The following is a 17,226-nucleotide window of genomic DNA, read 5'->3' on the forward strand; positions in this document are numbered from 1 at the left end:
TGACTATGTGCTCTGCAGGGCAATGGGGGAGAGAAAGAGGGTGGGGGATGCTGAATAATGGGAAAAGCAGCTCTATTCTATGGGAGCTGGGGAACAAGTGCAGGCATACATGAATAATTTTGCACAGTCATCTTGAGATCAAACACTAGACCTATTTGATCTAGCGTGGTTTCTTCAGAAGTATCTGCTATGCCTTTACTGTGCCGCAAAAGAGCTTGCTAATTACACTCCAGGGCTGGACCTGTCTTAACGCATTGTATTTTGTGGTACTGTTGCCAGACTAAATGCTCTCAGGACTCAGTCCTGAATGGACACCATACAACCTTGCAGCCAGAGTCTGTCAGGATCAGTGCTGAGCTGAAGGTAGTAAGCACAACTGAACCAAAAATGAGTGTGTCTGCCGTTTGTCTTGTGCTCTCTGCCTCGTACTGGGGGTATCAGTCACCTGTGCTAGGTCTGCACAGCAGACTAGGACAGCAACCTGCTATGTAAAAACAGCTAAACTGCTTTTCCAGGAACAGCTCTAATCTGGAAGCAGTCTGCTTTTTGTGCTGCCCTGCGCCGGAGCTAAGGAGAGCTACGAGAAACCTGACTTGTCATTTTGTCAGCTCTGTTCTCTCTCTCTAGTTCAGCCTTCCACTGTTGTAGACATTATTCATGTCTCAAAATCTGTATGAAGCGCTACTGTACGATCCTACCCAACGATGTATTTAAACTGTTGGATGTTATAACTATAAACACTGTGAAGGGTATACATACAGGGACAATAATAAGCTCCTTAAATACGCTTTTATATTTTCCTGAATATGTTCAGGTATAGATTACTAAGAGTATACACTTTGAAAACATACTGAATTTGGGGTTTGTTTTCTTGCAGTATATAAGAAGCTGTATAATGCTTGGTCGCATGCCCAATCTGATGCTGATGGCTAAGGAAAGCCTATATACCCAGCTACCACTGGACACCTTTACAATGCCATCTTATTCCAGGCGTATCTCTACAGCTACACCCTACATGAATGGTGAAGCTACAGCCAAATCTCTCTGGACTATAAATAGTGCGCTCAGAATAAAAATCCTCTGTGCAACCTATGTAAATGTGAACATTAGAGACATTGACAAGGTAAGGCAAAGGCTGTATGGCATTGGTTATGGTTTTCAGCGACGCATGGTTTCCCTCCCAAGTTTTCTGTTCTGTCTTTACATTGGAAAAGAGGTGTTATTTAACATGTTAGAAAATTAGACTACTTTGTTATTTAAATTTAAGCACTGAATTCTAAAAAATATAGCCATGTTTTAGCATCTGAAAACTTGTGTGTGCTACTTAAAAGGTGTGAGTTGTGGTGTTTAGCTAAATATCCTGCCAGATAGGAGCAGAACTCAGTTTGCATTAGTTCACTTCAGCTGAGTATGTAATGGACAGAAGATCAAAACCCATGTTGTTTTTATATTCTAAATAATTACTATGTCTAAGAATGTATTACAGTAATTGGGAATACTTTTGATGAGGGGATGGTGGATAGTGTGCTGCTGTCTTTGTTTTTAAAAACGGAGGTATGGAAAGATCAAGGAGAAAAGGCAGGTAGGGTTCAGTCCCACTGAAGTCATACTACAAGCCTGGCTCTCTTAAGTTTCTTAGAATTTGTTCAGTCTTTTCTTTCACTATAGCTTGGCACAGGAAGAATTGAAAATAAATTCCAGGTTTTTTATAGTTCATTTCAAGTTTTTTATCATATTTGAAGAACTAGTTTTGCAATTAATGAGGGAAAAGACCAAACTGTTTTTTTCTAGAAGGGTGTGCTTATATACTATGCTTCACACCTTGCAGAGCATGAATGAATTTGGGTTGGGGGATAGTGGGGCTGTTCAGTTTTCAGTTTTGTTTTTTCCTTGATGGAAATTAAGGAGTAATATGTTGAAAAAATTTGTTTATAGTAACATTTCAAAGATAGTACTAATATCAACATTGTTTTCAGATCTACGTTAGAACAGGTATCTACCATGGAGGGGAACCTTTGTGTGACAATGTGAATACTCAAAGGGTACCTTGTTCTAATCCCAGGTAAGCTAAGTACTTGAACAACTATAGAGAACCTGACTTCCAGGGCATTATAAACGATAGCACTGAAGGAGTAAAGGCCCGACTTAACTATTAATCAGGTAGAGCTCCTTGCTGGGAATTCCTTGCCTTAAGTTTTGTAAGACCGTTTTTACCCAGCCCTGTATTTATAAATAGAATTAATTTATTTCAAACACAAGTATTTTGTCTCGTTGCATACAATCATGTAGTTTCTTTACTAAACAGATGTGTTTTACATGTGCCTTTGCAGTTGCTTCTGAAACTCCAATATAATTAGTCATTAATGCTGTTATATCAGCATAGCTCTGGGCGACTGAGCTCTGTTTTTTACTGTGGATCAATAGCAGGTGTTCCAGTTGCAGGTTCAGATTTCACCTTTAGCACAAGGCAATGTATGTAATGTAACCTGCAAATTTGTTTCGGTGATGTTGCATAATGTGTACTAAAGCAGAACCGCTGAGTTAGGAGAGATGGGCATCACTTGCTAATATGGAAGTCACTGCCAGCTCTGGGCTGATTATTTTCAGATTTGACCTACCGTGAATATTATCTGGAAAAATAAATCACATGAACTTACAAGTGCCATTAATGTGCAAAAAAGAAGCTTTATATGAGAATATATAAACATATTGAGAACAAGTATCTAAAAGATGTTGAATTTCTGCCCGTAACTTTGACTAACGAGGTATGACATTTCAGCATCTGCTAGGATAAGATGCAAAGTATGTGTTCAGAAGTAATTCTTGACTTGCATTTTCTGTCTGACTTCACGTCTTTGAAAGTTTCAAAACGTATTTTTTTGTCTGTACATTTTCTATGAATATGATTAGATGTTGTAATTAGAATAATATATGCAGTTATTGAAAAATAGCCTTTCCCTCAGAGTTTGCCCGAAGATAGCTATACCCGACCTGATAGTTTTATCTCCTTGGAAGGGTGGTGAAGGGTGTGGCTCAAAAACATGGATATAATCACACAGATCTGTGTTATATGAAATGAACACATAAGAAAAGTGAATGAAAGGTTATCTGCCAACTTCTTCATTCTTAGAGAAGGGCTTGGACAGTTATTTCTTTGTAAAATTCTTCTTTAAGTAGCTACAGGCACACTGAAAAATTAATGCTGTCCTTGGAAACTGCTGCCTCTTCCAACTGAGAAAATTCAGCGTGGCAATCCACTTAGGAAAATAAACTGCGTTCAGAAGTTCCTCTTCAAAAGCACAGTTCTGCCAATTAAGAGATAAAGTCTACTAGATAAGTTCATGAAAACAAAATGTATATTCCTGTAGAACCAATCTGTGCTCTTATTACTATGGTAAATTGAATAATATCTGAGTTAGGAATATTGCTTTGGGTTTCTGTGCTATATTCCCATCTTGCAATTACCTTTTTATTTTCTAGCAATTCAAATTTAGTTGAGTTCTGAAAGTGATGCCACATTTTTCCCACTTGCTTTTCTTCCCTGAAGTGAAAAATATTTCACAAGCTAAACATTACGTTAGTGTAGCACATATGCAAATCCCTCATCTTTAGGTTGTACCTACGCTGACAGTTGCAGTCAGTAGGTTTGCAAGAGTGCAAGTGAATGAACCTATAACTAAGTTTGCAGGAATTGAACCTATCATAACTTTTTGAACAGTGGTGGTGCTAGAAGGCTAATTGGGGAAGTTTCCATTCCCAAAAGGAGCACATGTGGTCGAACGCGTGTAGGAGGACCCTTCTTCAGTAAGAAGGTGTGCTCTTTATGCACATACACAGTTTAGGTAGGAATGTAACAAATGCTTTTTAGTATAACTGTTGATTAAATGCAGTTGTCTTCCATGCTGTCCTTTAACCTGGATTTTATTCTGCTTTTTAAATGTTACAGATGGAATGAATGGCTATTGTATGACATGTACATTCCTGATCTTCCACGTGCTGCACGGCTCTGCCTTTCTATCTGTTCTGTTAAAGGCAGGAAGGGTGCTAAAGAGGTAAAATACTTCATGGCTTTAATACACTAACGAACAGAAGCTACTTAAGTCAAGTTTGGGAAGATATTTGGTAAATGCTGCCCTAGCAATGAGTCTTAGTGCAATGTTCGATTTGAATCTGATTAAAATAGGGTTTTTTCTTTTCTTGTATCTTGTTCATACTACCACTTTTTTGTGGTCAGAAATTAAACAACACGGAAAAAAGTTTCTGTTCAACACTGTAAATAGTGTCTATACTGTATTGCCAGACACAAAGATCAGTGTTGGTGTTTTGAGGTGCAAGTGCCTTTAAACTCAAGTTTCTAAACCCATGTTACTTATGTATTAAAAAAGGGCAGTATTTATACTTGAATTTAGAGTTGATTTTTAAAGTAAAGAAAATATGTTTTTTAGCATTTGATGAAAGATCCTACATAGTAATTTTTAAGAATCTACATATGGCATCTAATTCTAGCCACCAGCATCGTTACATTCTGGGTTTGAGTGTGTGTCACAGGTACTATATAGGTTTTCTTGTCTACAGCCAGGTTTACAAATCTTAGAGAATCATCGAATGGTTTGGGTTGGAAGGGACCTTTAAAGATTGTCTAGTCCAACCTCCCTGCCATGGACAGGGACGTCTTCCACTCAGTTGCTCAAAAGCCCCATCTAACTTGACCTTGAACCCTTTCAATGATGAGGCATCCACAGCTTCTCTGGGCAACTTGTTCCAGTGTCTGACCACCCTTATAAAAAAAAAATTATATCTTATGTCCAGTCTAAACCTATTGTCTTTCAGTTTAAAACTGTTGCCCCTTGTTCTGTCACTATAGGCCTTGGTAAAAAGTCTCTATCTGTCAAAAAACATCTCTCTCCATCATCTTGAGTAATTTTGACATGGGGAAAATGTTAGCATGTGTTTGCAAGTGTTTTGATATCATTCTGCAGAATGACTGCCATGACTGTCATTCATAGAAAAAGACAGTACAGCTTCCACAGCCTGCTTTCTGCTCATCTGGGAACGTAACAAGTTGCTCTGGGGTGAAAATGTTATTTCTCCTGACTCACTCTGTAGTAATTAATAGATGACACTGAAAAATCATCTTTTAATCTCTTTAAGGAGCACTGCCCGTTGGCTTGGGGAAATATAAACATGTTTGATTACACAGACACTCTTGTGTCTGGGAAAATGGCTTTGAATCTTTGGGCCGTACCTCATGGGCTGGAGGATTTGCTGAATCCTATTGGTGTTACTGGATCAAATCCAAATAAGGTAAGTATTTGCATGCCAGTTGCCTCTTCAGGAGCACACTTTCAAAATATGCTGTATTATAATTAGTATCATTCAACAGAAAAAGTAATTTAAATTCCCTTTACGTAGGAAACTCCATGTTTAGAGCTGGAATTTGATTGGTTTAGCAATCCTGTAAAGTTTCCAGATATGACGGTGATCGAAGACCATGCCAATTGGACTATATCACGTGAACTGGGGTTTAACTACAGCCATGCGGGGCTGGTAAGGCAAACTCCCCTTCCAAGATTAACTACTAAAATATAAAGCCATTATTTATTTTACTCAGCATTATTAGTGATAAAGAGCTTTTTTTTAATGTATCCTGGTTTGTTGTAAAAGCAAGAAAACAATTTTTTGTTTTGTGTTTAGCAGAGTGAGTAATATTTTCTCCTTTCTTTATATTACCAGTAAACTGACCTAATGCTTGACCAACCAAAACACTTTAAAGAGAAACTGTCTTACTGTGCACGCTGTTTGGGCCTTTCTGACACTTTTATATAGCTAATTGGGATGTCTAAACTACTTAGTTTAACTTTTCAAAAGTTGTAACTCTCCTTTAATGATACTGGTTTATTTTGTTGCAATTTCATGTCTGTAGGTAGGCTTTCTTTTGTAACCTAAAGGTGCTTATAACTCTTTACTGGCTGTTTAATGGGCTAGTTATGACCATAAGTACAGGGAATTCTAAGGGAGTTGCTTGGCATACATGTGAGTGTAGTCCTTTCTCTCCTCTCTTCCATTAAGAAAATTTGTGCATTGACAGATCTGACAAATCTGGCTTTTTGGTGAGGTTTGGAGCTTTCTTAAAAGCACATTATCTATGATTAGAAGGAGAAAAAAAAGAAAAGCAATAAAGCTAAAAATGCCACTTATTTAAAGACAAGGCTGTGAATTTAGTTGGTATGTTTTACTTTTTCTTCTGGAGGTTGGTTCAAAGACTCTCAAGTCTTTCAAGTTTCCCCAAGAGAGCTTTGTGGTCTGTGTGAAGAGTCGTCTCAGGGTGGAAAGTTTTGCTGTGCCAAAAAGTGCGTAGGTGTCAGTAAGCTTCCAGTTTGGGAATTCTGGTGATATTTATAACAGTCCCATCTCAATATATCTTGAACAAAGGGTTGTAGGCATTTGATTTCTCTTGATACTCTACAGGAAGTCCACCATAGAGTGGCATATCTGCTTATGGTATATATTGTGACTGAGCAGTGCTGCAGGGCTCTTAAGTGTTTAAGGACAGCTGGCTTCTTGGTAAATAACATTCCTTTGCTATAACACAGCCTATTACCTGGGCTTATATCTGCTCAACTCATTGTTTTGTTCCATTTGTAGGCAAAAATAGAAAATGGTGAGGAGAATAAGCTCTCACTTCAGTGACAAAGTAATGATCAACTTACACTTTACAATTAAAAAAAAAAAAACATTCTGAGGTAGAATAAAGTCTCAAATCATTGCCTTTTCTTTTTTATGATAATCCTTACAGTACTGAGAAGAAGTCATAGTGGTTAAATATGGAGAAAGCGTATTTGCATCAATGACTAAGTTGGCAGGGAAACAAACTGTGTATCACTGCTTCGGTCTCTCTCATTATTCATTCCGCTTTTCTTTGAACCCTCCTTGTTTGCCAAAATCCTCTTATTTATCCTTTCTTAAATAATTTCATTAAATGCTTGTTAAGTTTGAACATCACTGGTTATCTCTTTGTATTGTATTTGTCCCCTTTATCTTTTAATGTGTGGTGTCTTCAGGTCTGAAGCCAAACTTTCTGTATTTTGGTACTGTGCACATTTATAGCTGTTTGTAATATTAACTATGTTTAGGGAGTCAAAAGGCCATGTGTTGTTACTCATTCAAAAATTGGACACTAATTACTGTGTAGCATTGGCCATATCTGAAAGAGGTAAATCAGCAAAGCAGTCACTGACATATGTAGAAGTTTTTGTTATGATACAAAGAGCATAACATTTTTGTTTAACCTTGAAATGCATTACACTGCATTTAAAATCAATTAATACATACTTAGATCGTTTATAGGTCCATTAATATCTCAAATATGAAAGAATTTTCAAATATTAAATCTAATTTACTGTCCCACAATTCATAGAATTTCAAGGTTTTGGTGTTGACCGCAACAGGATAAATGCATTTTCCTTCTGGGCTTGACCTAAACTATGATCTTTCTGACCCATTATGCAGGTACATTTTATACTTTTTTGACTTTCATTACTATTTAGGATGACTCTCAGAATCCAGATGAATATGTACAATTAATAACTTGTTCAATATCAACTATTTGACCTTATGTCAGGAGTAGGGTGATTATAAAGTCATTTATCCATTAACTTCCTTACAGAATGACTCTGGCTTTGCTACTTGCACTGTATCCGTTACCATAATATTTAAGAATATGTTCTAGAAATTTTCCTGTGCCACATAGTGTAGTCCTGAATAATTTCCCCCCATTTCTAAGTCCAGTCCATGTGCTTCAGTAATAAAAAAACCCATGTTGGTGCACCAAGATCTCACAGTAGCACACTACTAACAGGGCAAGGTACTAAAAATCCTGTGAGTTAGTTGATTCATACCTTAATATTGGTAGATGTAAGCTTGAAGGCCAGAATATTCTTGTCCTATATAATAGCAGTGAACCCATTGTGAGAACACATAATTTACATAATTAAAGATAAATGTAGAGAACTTTCAGTCTGAAGTAGATACCATGATATAATCTGACGACTTTCTGTATTTGTGCATATTCTTAGAAATAACACCACTTCACCTTTTAAAGGGTGCCTTGATCTCCTACCTGGAAATTTCAGATTGTTCTTTTCTTCAGCTTTTTTTTTTTAAGCTAGATGCATTAGAAAGACTTTCTGTAAAAGACCTGTAGGTACTTTTGTTTCCAAGTACTAGTTCAACCAGTTGAAAACTTCCATCAACAAAACTGGCAGACAAAGCTTAGTTCCTTCTTGCTTATTACCTTGTTTAATGTACTCAGTAGAAATTGCCTAGGGAAAGAGCAGAAAAAGAGGCCAAATAACTGTGGTTCTGCAGTTTAAACATTTTGAATTTGGAAAAGATGTGATCTTATTCTCTTGTAGTAGTAGGTATCATACAGGTGTGAAAATCTGAGTTCACTGTAAAAGCACTGTTCAGCTCTTCTAGAATTTTCGGGATAGCTTTATCTTAAGTGTCAGACTTGTTTATTACAGTTGTATTTTATTCTAAAGGCAATAATATAAGCTGCTTAAGATTTCTTTTTTATTTGCAATGCAATTGATTCTGTAGTTGAAACCTCAAACTGCATCATTTCATATGTTGCTTTGCAAAAAAAACAAATCAAATGAACTAAGAAATGGAAAGTATAGAAGAAAATTGAACTTGGCACACAAGCTGTCAAAAACTAGTAGTAGTAGCAGTTTCAATAACTCTGCCATTGCTCTAAGCTGGTTCTAATAAATGAAATCTTAGATAAAATTAACTTCAGCATGTACCAGTTCTGTTTTCTGTGCTCTTTGGGGAATATCTGATACTAATTCTGCTTAATGTTTTCCAGCCTTCCTGTTACTTAGGCTTTCCTACAGTGTTCTACCTTTTATTTACCTAGTTTCATCCCCCATACTCTGCTTTTTCAGTTCTGATTCTTTTTCACTTCTTTCAGCAGCTCTCAGCAACCTTGAAACTGGAGACACAAGTGACCAGTTTCATTTTGTGCTGCATTATGTGGTTCATCAGATGTCAACTGCTGCTATTTCTCCACACAGCTGATTTAGTTGAAACGTACCTCTTCTTGTCCCAGTAGTGACTAAAAGCAGTTGTAGAAATCAAAGGCCTAGTCTTTCATATCTCTCTCTGTTTAAATTGTAAGTCCTCAGTTATAACAAAAGGAAACAGCAAGGGAGTATTGCATGACATAGGCTGTAAGTGCTGTTAAAATACTTCATGTATTTGTATGACAACAGAAGGAAATGTGTGGAGGGTTAATGGACCACTTTCTCTCTGCAGAGTAACAGAATAGCTAGAGATAATGAATTAAGAGAAAGTGACAAGGAGCAGCTGCGAGCCATATGTACACGAGATCCTTTGTCTGAAATCACTGAGCAAGAGAAGGACTTCCTCTGGAGCCACAGGTATTTAAAAACAAAAACCAAAGAAAAAAACCCTTGTTGGCACAGTCAAACTTCACCTCATTCACTCCAAATTTGTTGTGAGTGACTTGGGTTTTGCTCCCTTTTCTTTATTCTGTATTGTTGGGGTTAGTGGTTTAGAAAAGGCTTTTAAAGTATTCTGCATTGTATGTCTTGGTTCATAAGCATATGGAGAAAAGTAAATTGCTGAATCAGTTTACGTTCTCCTCATTACTGCAGTCTTACCTTCATGCATGGATCCTGACACCACCTTATAGTATCGATGGGATTCTGCTGACAAAGGGAGAAAAAGGTGCAAGGCTGAGGAGATGTAGTACATGGTTAACAAAGCAAAAATGACGTTTTGTACATACAACTTTTCTCTTTTGCAGACACTATTGCGTGAATACTCCAGAAATTCTGCCCAAATTACTTTTGTCTGTTAAATGGAATTCTAGAGATGAAGTGGCCCAGGTAACATATAGCACTGAGGAAGTTTTAAGTTTTGAAGAAGCTTAAAATATCCTATTTTAAAGAAAACTTGTGGAAGTTAAAAACATGTTATGTGTGTGTGATACACTGAATGTAAACTTAGATGATTCAAGTTGCTGCTATAACTGACTGATGAGTGTGGTCCATAGTTCTTGTTCTTTAGCTCAATTTGATTCTTAGGATTTCCTCTTGATGGCATTACTTGAATCCTTGTTATGTTGCTGATTTGTCAATTACAGTTAAATATGAGGTTTTGTTTCCATTCTTTTTGTAGTGGATAAAATAACAAAGTCAGCTGGCATGTAATATCAAATTGTTTATTGAGAGAGGGCTAGCAAGTAAACAGCTTCTACTCAGAAGCAGTTTGTGTCTGACAATACTGTCTAATGGCTGTGTATTACAGCTTCTTCCTCATCAATGCAAATGTGTAACGTGCTTGGACTTCTTGTCCACAGATGTACTGTTTGGTAAAAGATTGGCCTCCAATCAAGCCAGAGCAAGCAATGGAGCTTTTGGACTGTAATTATCCAGATCCAATGGTGCGAGCTTTTGCAGTTCGGTGTCTAGAGAAGTACTTGACAGACGACAAACTGTCTCAGTACTTAATCCAGCTAGTACAGGTATATAACATATTTTGGTACACTTGATGTCTTGTGTATGTTTGATGATTACAGAGGCTTAAAATACAACAAAAGATAATGTGAAAAAGGTCATCAAAAGTATCTGTTTGCATTGCAGATTATTTAGTAGGAAGAGATGACATGTAGTTCATTTTCTGTAGTGCTGTGGTTTTGCTTGTTGAAATTAAATGCCAACATTTTGCAGAGATGCAGAACTGTTCTACCAACTGGAACAGGCAGCTATTTCAGCTGTCCTAACATATGGGAAAGTATGAGCAGAAGCATCTTCTCAAAATTTTGAGCAAGTTGAGGCTAAAATATTTGGTAACAGTAAAGGAAGCACAGATGGTAATGGTAAGTTCCTGAAACAGAGGCAGCCAATGCACTGTTAGCAGATATTGTTTAAAGCCTAACACATGTAAGTATTAATACCAAGATCAGTCATTCTACAAAATCTAATGTGAAACAGATTGCTTTTTATTTAACTGCCTTTAATCTGTATATTGTTCATAGAAATCATAACTGCAGCTGATATTTTATGATGTTCTCTTTATCTTTAACTAGGTTCTGAAATATGAACAGTATTTAGATAATCAGCTTGTGAGATTTTTACTCAAGAAGGCACTGACCAATCAAAGGATAGGACACTTCTTCTTTTGGCATTTAAAGTAAGCTTAATATCATGCTAAGGGGTGGTGGGATTCCTACTAACTGTAAGCAATTAGTTGTTCTAAAGGCTTGGCAAACTAAATGTCCTTTTTTAGGAAAATATTACCACTTAAAATGAAGTTTGTTTTATATTGGTTAAGAGTTTGAATGCATAGTTTTGTAATAGAAGTCATCCCTTGCAGTTTCAAAGGCTAGTTAATAATAGATACTTAGTCTTGTACTTGTTTTTTTCTAATTATGATGATTATTCTAAAAGGGTAGTCTAACTAAGATTGCTGGAAGCCTCCCATATTGTTAGCTGTTTACAACTTTGACAGATTTCTGCTGTTTGAACTTTATTTTGTATGCCAGATCCCCCACCAGTCTTTTCCAGAAAATTTTTAGAAATAGTTGAAGCTTAAAGAAAGCCACCAGATTTGACCAGATAAAGCCTTTGAAAAATAACTGTTCATAGATGTTTATTAAAGACTTTATAGAGCTTGATAGCCAAAATAACTGTGTTCTTCCTTACTAAGTATAAAATGGGCTTTTGTAATTCCTGGTGTAGAGAAGGCTGAGCATAAATCAGCCTACAGCATACTGGGTTGTAGCTAGGTCTCACCTAAAAATGCTGTTCTAAGATAGTGTGATCAAACACAGGAAGAAGCAAGGAATCTTTGTTTTGATTTCAGTTTTCTACTTCCCTTGGTAATCATCAAGGATAATGGAATAAGTTGCTTGATTAACTTGTCTGAGGGGATGTATTTTAGGACTGTGTGAAGACTGAGAGTAGGTAAGAATAAGGAAACTAGAGGGGCCACAGCCTGGGATTGGCTAAATGAGACGAGGAGAAAATGAAACAGGTTAGCTTTGCTCTCAGTAAAGAAATCTGGAACTTGGATGGAAAGCTTGAGTTTTATTACAGAGTTTCTGGGAAGCATGGATTTTGAATAAAGGCAAGGGGTAGAGAAGGACAGGATGGAGCAAGAATGAATGGGGAAAAAGCCTATAAATTCTGTGCTGAATTAGTTGTAAAGGTACTGAAGTCTTCAGTCCAGTCAAAACAACATGAATGGTGGGAGGTCAATACAAGTTCTTTATATGAAAAGAAGGTTCCATAAGCAGCCCTCAGGAAGGTGTTACAGGTATAGCTTCATTTTTGGCACCTCTAAGTGGTCTTGGCTTTAAGCTGTAACTGTTCTTCCTCTCTGTGTAGGTCTGAAATGCACAATAAAACTGTAAGTCAGAGGTTTGGTTTACTTCTGGAGTCCTATTGTCGAGCGTGTGGAATGTACCTAAAGCATCTGAGCAGGCAGGTGGAGGCTATGGAGAAGTTGATTAACCTCACAGATATTCTCAAGCAGGAAAAAAAAGATGAGACCCAGAAGGTATTATAAGCTGTCACATACCAAAGCTGTTGCTGTTGAGTCACAGGAATTACTTAGAACTGTATTTTATTTGATTAACTAGAAAAGTATTAATGCTAAATTCAGTAGATAGTATGTTATCCTCGAAGCTGTATGCACTGCCATTGTCTGCCTCTTAGGGCAATAGAACTAAAGTTAAGGATTTCAATTTGTGTAATATGTGGCTAAGTGGAGTTGCTTATGTTGGAACTGTGCAAAACCATGCTCTAAAACCAAAGCTAAAATCTGATACTACCTTCATTTACATGTAATTAGTGTTCTCAAAACCTGAATGTGATTATTTATCAGGTACAGATGAAGTTTCTTGTTGAACAAATGAGACGGCCAGATTTTATGGATGCTTTACAAGGTTTTATCTCTCCTCTTAATCCTGCGCATCAACTGGGAAATCTTCGGTATTGTCTTCAGTTTTTAAATTTGTCTAGACATTTAAGTAAATGCTTAGTAATGTTAACCTTAACAATGTTAAGGTTAAATGATAACATACTAAATGTGAGTGTCATCAGAGTTAACTGAATAAAATTTGTGGCAGAGTAATTCAGAGTGAAATAGTTTCAATCTGATGGTTTAAGAAATTAGGGAACAACATGACAGTTAGCTGTTCCTTTAAAGTGACAGGAGTTTTTTCCATTTGGAAGGAAATGTACACAAAGTAGGTATTACCCAGTCTGCAGTCCTGTTTCCATTTGTAAGGAACACACACTGCTGAAGGAAAATTTACAATAAAGCCAGCTCTTCTTTTGGGCTTAACAAATGGTTAACATTGCACTTAGTAATTTTAAGTTTGAAGCTGAAAGTAGAAGTGGTTGATTGTTGGTTACCTGTGCATCTTTAATTTGATACTAGTTCAAAGAGTTTGAAGAAAACAGGGAGAACTTAGTAGTATTACAGAAATATGGTATAAGAATCAAATTGTGCCTATTTCATAGAAATTAATTTATCTTATCTCTTTTATAGGCTTGAGGAGTGCAGGATAATGTCATCTGCAAAAAGGCCCTTGTGGTTGAACTGGGAAAACCCAGATATTATGTCTGAGTTGTTATTTCAGAACAATGAGATAATCTTTAAAAATGGAGATGGTAAGGAAAAATAAGTGTAATCCAAAAGCTACATATCTGTTTATTTTCCTAACCTACAGGTTAGTATTTTTTCTAAGCATATAAAATATATATATTGAAAAAAAACTTTTAAAAAAATCATCTGAGGAAAGCCATTTTCTTTTCCAGAAAAATTAAGCATGCACAAATAAGTATGTCTGTCATGTACAAATTTTGTACATACTAAGATGCTCGGTCTGTTGAGGTGGAACATGATACTATTTAATACTTTGGGTTTTTACTTGAAAATGTCTTCAAGATACTACAGATGTGTAATCTGTAATTCCATTGTCATGTTTTTAGTGTATATTTTTAAACAGTTTTGAAACTGCCACCACAAATTTATATTAATTCTCAACTATTTAAAATCTGCTTTTCTCTATGGGGAGAACAAAACCTACACTAAACTATGCAAGCCTCATTTCCTTTAGCCATACTTTTTGGGGGAAAAGTAAAATAAGATGTAACAAAGTGTTCTGGTGTTATGAAATTTGCAATCTCTATGTATTTGACTATTCCAGACTTGCGTCAGGACATGTTGACACTTCAGATAATTAGAATTATGGAAAACATCTGGCAAAATCAGGGTCTTGATCTTCGGTAAGCATTTAGAGGTCATTCTCAAGCAATACTGTTCTTAATGGTTTTTGCATTGGTTTGTTACCAGAGATTGCATCTGTTGTCCCAAGGGTAATAAATGAAATGCTATAAATAGGCATGTTAGTACATGTTAGAGTGATTTTTTAATTATTTTTTTAATAACCTTCAGTTAGCTAAACTATTGGATTCTGTAAAGATACGATCGTATTTGAAAAATACTTGTCTCATTCAAGTGGGTATGAGGGATCTACATACCACGAATGGCTACAAGGGCTAACACACACTAGCCACACGCTGGCCTGCTGATGGTATCTGTAGGATTTGCTTTGGACGAGTTGCCAAACTTGCAGCCATGTTGAGCGATGACTCTTTGTGGTTGGTATCTTCATTCCAGTACACAATTTTCAGTATTACCCAGTCTGATATACATGCAGCTTCTCCACCTCTAAATAGTTCATGGGTACAGTAGCTTCTGCAGAATGCCATTCAGTATAAACTATTCTGCTTCTGGAAGACTGTTGCTAGGCAGGTTATGCTTCCAAATACGCATTTGTCGTGTGGTAGATTTTTAGGTGGTGGCATAACAGAGGTGCCTCTGCACTGTCAAACCAAGCATGTTTTTTGTGCCCCCAGTTCTAATTTCCTCATCATCTAGACAAAAGGACCTATTAATCTACATTATCTCTCGTGAGTCTGGGCAAATATTTTGTCTCTAGTACTGTAATGGGTGACAGAACTATGGCTTTGTCCAAGAATGGTTTGCAGACTTCACAGTGCTCATGTCTTGAAGAGCAGCCAGCTATGGTCTGCAAAAATACATCCTCTCCCACCTCTTGACACTATTCTTCTTAAAAAGGGAGCATGGAGCTTTAGAAGAGAAGTTGAATAGGTATGGTGTGACAGCCTGATTTGGGGGGAAAAAAACAAACCAAAAAACTCCCAGCTGTCCATCTGCTATACTGAAAGACTGAAATGAGCATGCAAGATGAGGCAGCTGATGGACTCTGAATCTTGAGCAAGCTACAGATTACACTGGTGGACAAAAAGAAAATCTTTTGAGGATCTAGAAATTGCAACTCATCCCGCTAAGGCCACTAAACTCCGTCTCTATGGTACAAAAAGTCTAACAGTCCCAAGTTTATGCCACATCCTTAAGAAAATGGATGGGTCTCACTGATTTTCTTTGACCTCCAAACCAGACATGTTATTAAAATTTTGCTTTGACCTTTTGTCCTGATACAAAACTGAAGAATGACAGGTGAATACACCTATAAAACATTATCAAAGATTTTCATATCCTAAAGTAACAGATGACACTTACCTGATAAGGGTTATCAAACATGCCTTTTGCTTGCTGTCTTAAAACTTAAGTCTGTAAAAAAAAAAAAAAAAAAAAACCAACCTTTGTCTTTCAGGATGTTGCCTTATGGTTGCTTGTCTATTGGTGACTGTGTGGGACTCATCGAGGTAGTGAGGAGCTCTCACACAATCATGCAGATTCAGTGTAAAGGAGGCTTAAAAGGAGCATTGCAGTTCAACAGCCATACGTTGCATCAGTGGCTCAAGGACAAGAACAAAGGAGAAATGTGAGATTTCCTGTTGCTTGTTTTTCTTGTTCATGTGCTCTTTTTGATGGAAACTTTGAGAACCTAAAGTTCATCAAGTGGGAAACTGTCCATCTGGTTTGTTTTTTTTTTTCTTTTTTCCTCCCTTGCCCTCGTTTGCCTAGTATTCCTGCTTGGAGCTCTTTTAATGAGTTTGGGTGGTTGTGTGTCTTCTCAGCAGTAAAGCATAAGTTGGAGGTAGAACTATGAAGATATGGCATAAGTCTGTATTTAATAGTAGCTCATCAAAATGAAAACTGCTGGCCTTCAAAAGAGGGACAGTCACTTTAATAGCTATTTTACTGTTCCATGATCTGACTGTAAGTGGTTCTGTTTTCAGAGTATGCTGAATTTCTTCCTTACTGTGATAAAGTCCAGGAACTTTGCTTCATTGAGAGAAGATAGAAGTTGGTTCTTTCCTGATGGGGAGGAAAAAAGAAACATCTGCACTTTTGTATTATTAGAATATCTGTAGGAAAATGTCTCCTTTGTTTGTTTTCAATAGGTATGATGCAGCTATTGACTTGTTTACACGTTCTTGTGCTGGCTACTGCGTTGCTACCTTTATACTGGGCATTGGTGATCGCCACAATAGTAACATCATGGTAAAAGATGATGGACAAGTAAGATATGTTTTTCTAAAAACATAGCCTAATGTCATCTCTCACTTTGATAAGAGTTTGTTTTAAAAAAAATCCATCTGAACTATAAGTAAATAATCAATTTTACTATTGCATCATTTAAACAATGAATTACTAATCTTAAAATACCTCTCTGTCTTTCCAAGCTGTTTCACATTGACTTTGGGCACTTCCTCGATCACAAGAAGAAAAAATTTGGTTATAAAAGAGAGCGTGTGCCATTTGTCTTAACACAAGACTTTTTAATAGTGATTAGTAAAGGAGCCCAAGAATGTACCAAAACAAGGGAGTTTGAAAGGTGAGCCTTTTTTAAAGCATTGTAACTTCCAGAGTATTTTGTACCTAAAATGCACTTTACTACTGGTGACCTTTAATAATTAGACCTTTTAACTGAAAAGTAGTGTTTTAATTGGCTTGCAGTGGGTATGTTCTAATTCTTTAGTTGAAGATCAGCCATCCCCTTGTAAATCAGTAGGTGATCTTAGCACTTACATGGCCTTCCGTTTATGAAACCTCACTTTTAGCTTTGCAGGGCCAGCACATGTGAGTAAAGATACATATTTTTTTTTTAATATCTGAAATTTTTTTTATTTAACACTTAAAATCTTCTTGGGATTGCATAACTGCAAAACCAGAGAATTCTTAAATGTCAGCTGT

At 36.7% G+C, this 17,226-nt stretch overlaps 1 protein-coding gene and 1 long non-coding RNA gene across 3 annotated transcripts in view; one reads left to right on the forward strand and one right to left on the reverse strand.

The window, feature by feature from the left end:
* Positions 1 to 17,226, forward strand: part of PIK3CA (phosphatidylinositol-4,5-bisphosphate 3-kinase catalytic subunit alpha) — a 44,157-nt gene that overhangs the window by 21,670 nt on the left and 5,261 nt on the right. For both annotated transcript variants that reach the window (XM_068407084.1, XM_068407083.1), the window contains 16 exons: positions 878 to 1,123; positions 1,977 to 2,062; positions 3,947 to 4,052; positions 5,152 to 5,304; positions 5,413 to 5,547; positions 9,319 to 9,443; positions 9,833 to 9,914; positions 10,388 to 10,552; positions 11,117 to 11,220; positions 12,417 to 12,588; positions 12,916 to 13,022; positions 13,585 to 13,706; positions 14,246 to 14,324; positions 15,740 to 15,910; positions 16,434 to 16,551; positions 16,716 to 16,867. In XM_068407084.1, coding sequence (XP_068263185.1) covers positions 878 to 1,123; positions 1,977 to 2,062; positions 3,947 to 4,052; positions 5,152 to 5,304; positions 5,413 to 5,547; positions 9,319 to 9,443; positions 9,833 to 9,914; positions 10,388 to 10,552; positions 11,117 to 11,220; positions 12,417 to 12,588; positions 12,916 to 13,022; positions 13,585 to 13,706; positions 14,246 to 14,324; positions 15,740 to 15,910; positions 16,434 to 16,551; positions 16,716 to 16,867 — 2,123 coding nt within the window. The remainder of the gene's footprint in view (positions 1 to 877; positions 1,124 to 1,976; positions 2,063 to 3,946; positions 4,053 to 5,151; positions 5,305 to 5,412; positions 5,548 to 9,318; positions 9,444 to 9,832; positions 9,915 to 10,387; positions 10,553 to 11,116; positions 11,221 to 12,416; positions 12,589 to 12,915; positions 13,023 to 13,584; positions 13,707 to 14,245; positions 14,325 to 15,739; positions 15,911 to 16,433; positions 16,552 to 16,715; positions 16,868 to 17,226) is intronic.
* Positions 12,102 to 16,353, reverse strand: LOC137666837 (uncharacterized). Its single transcript, XR_011048706.1, has 2 exons — positions 15,727 to 16,353; positions 12,102 to 12,418 (listed from the first exon to the last, which is right to left on the reverse strand). It is a non-coding gene; the product is annotated as an uncharacterized lncRNA (long non-coding RNA).

Source organism: Nyctibius grandis, chromosome 8 (genome assembly GCF_013368605.1).
Source record: "Nyctibius grandis isolate bNycGra1 chromosome 8, bNycGra1.pri, whole genome shotgun sequence".
NCBI lineage: Eukaryota > Metazoa > Chordata > Aves > Nyctibiiformes > Nyctibiidae > Nyctibius > Nyctibius grandis.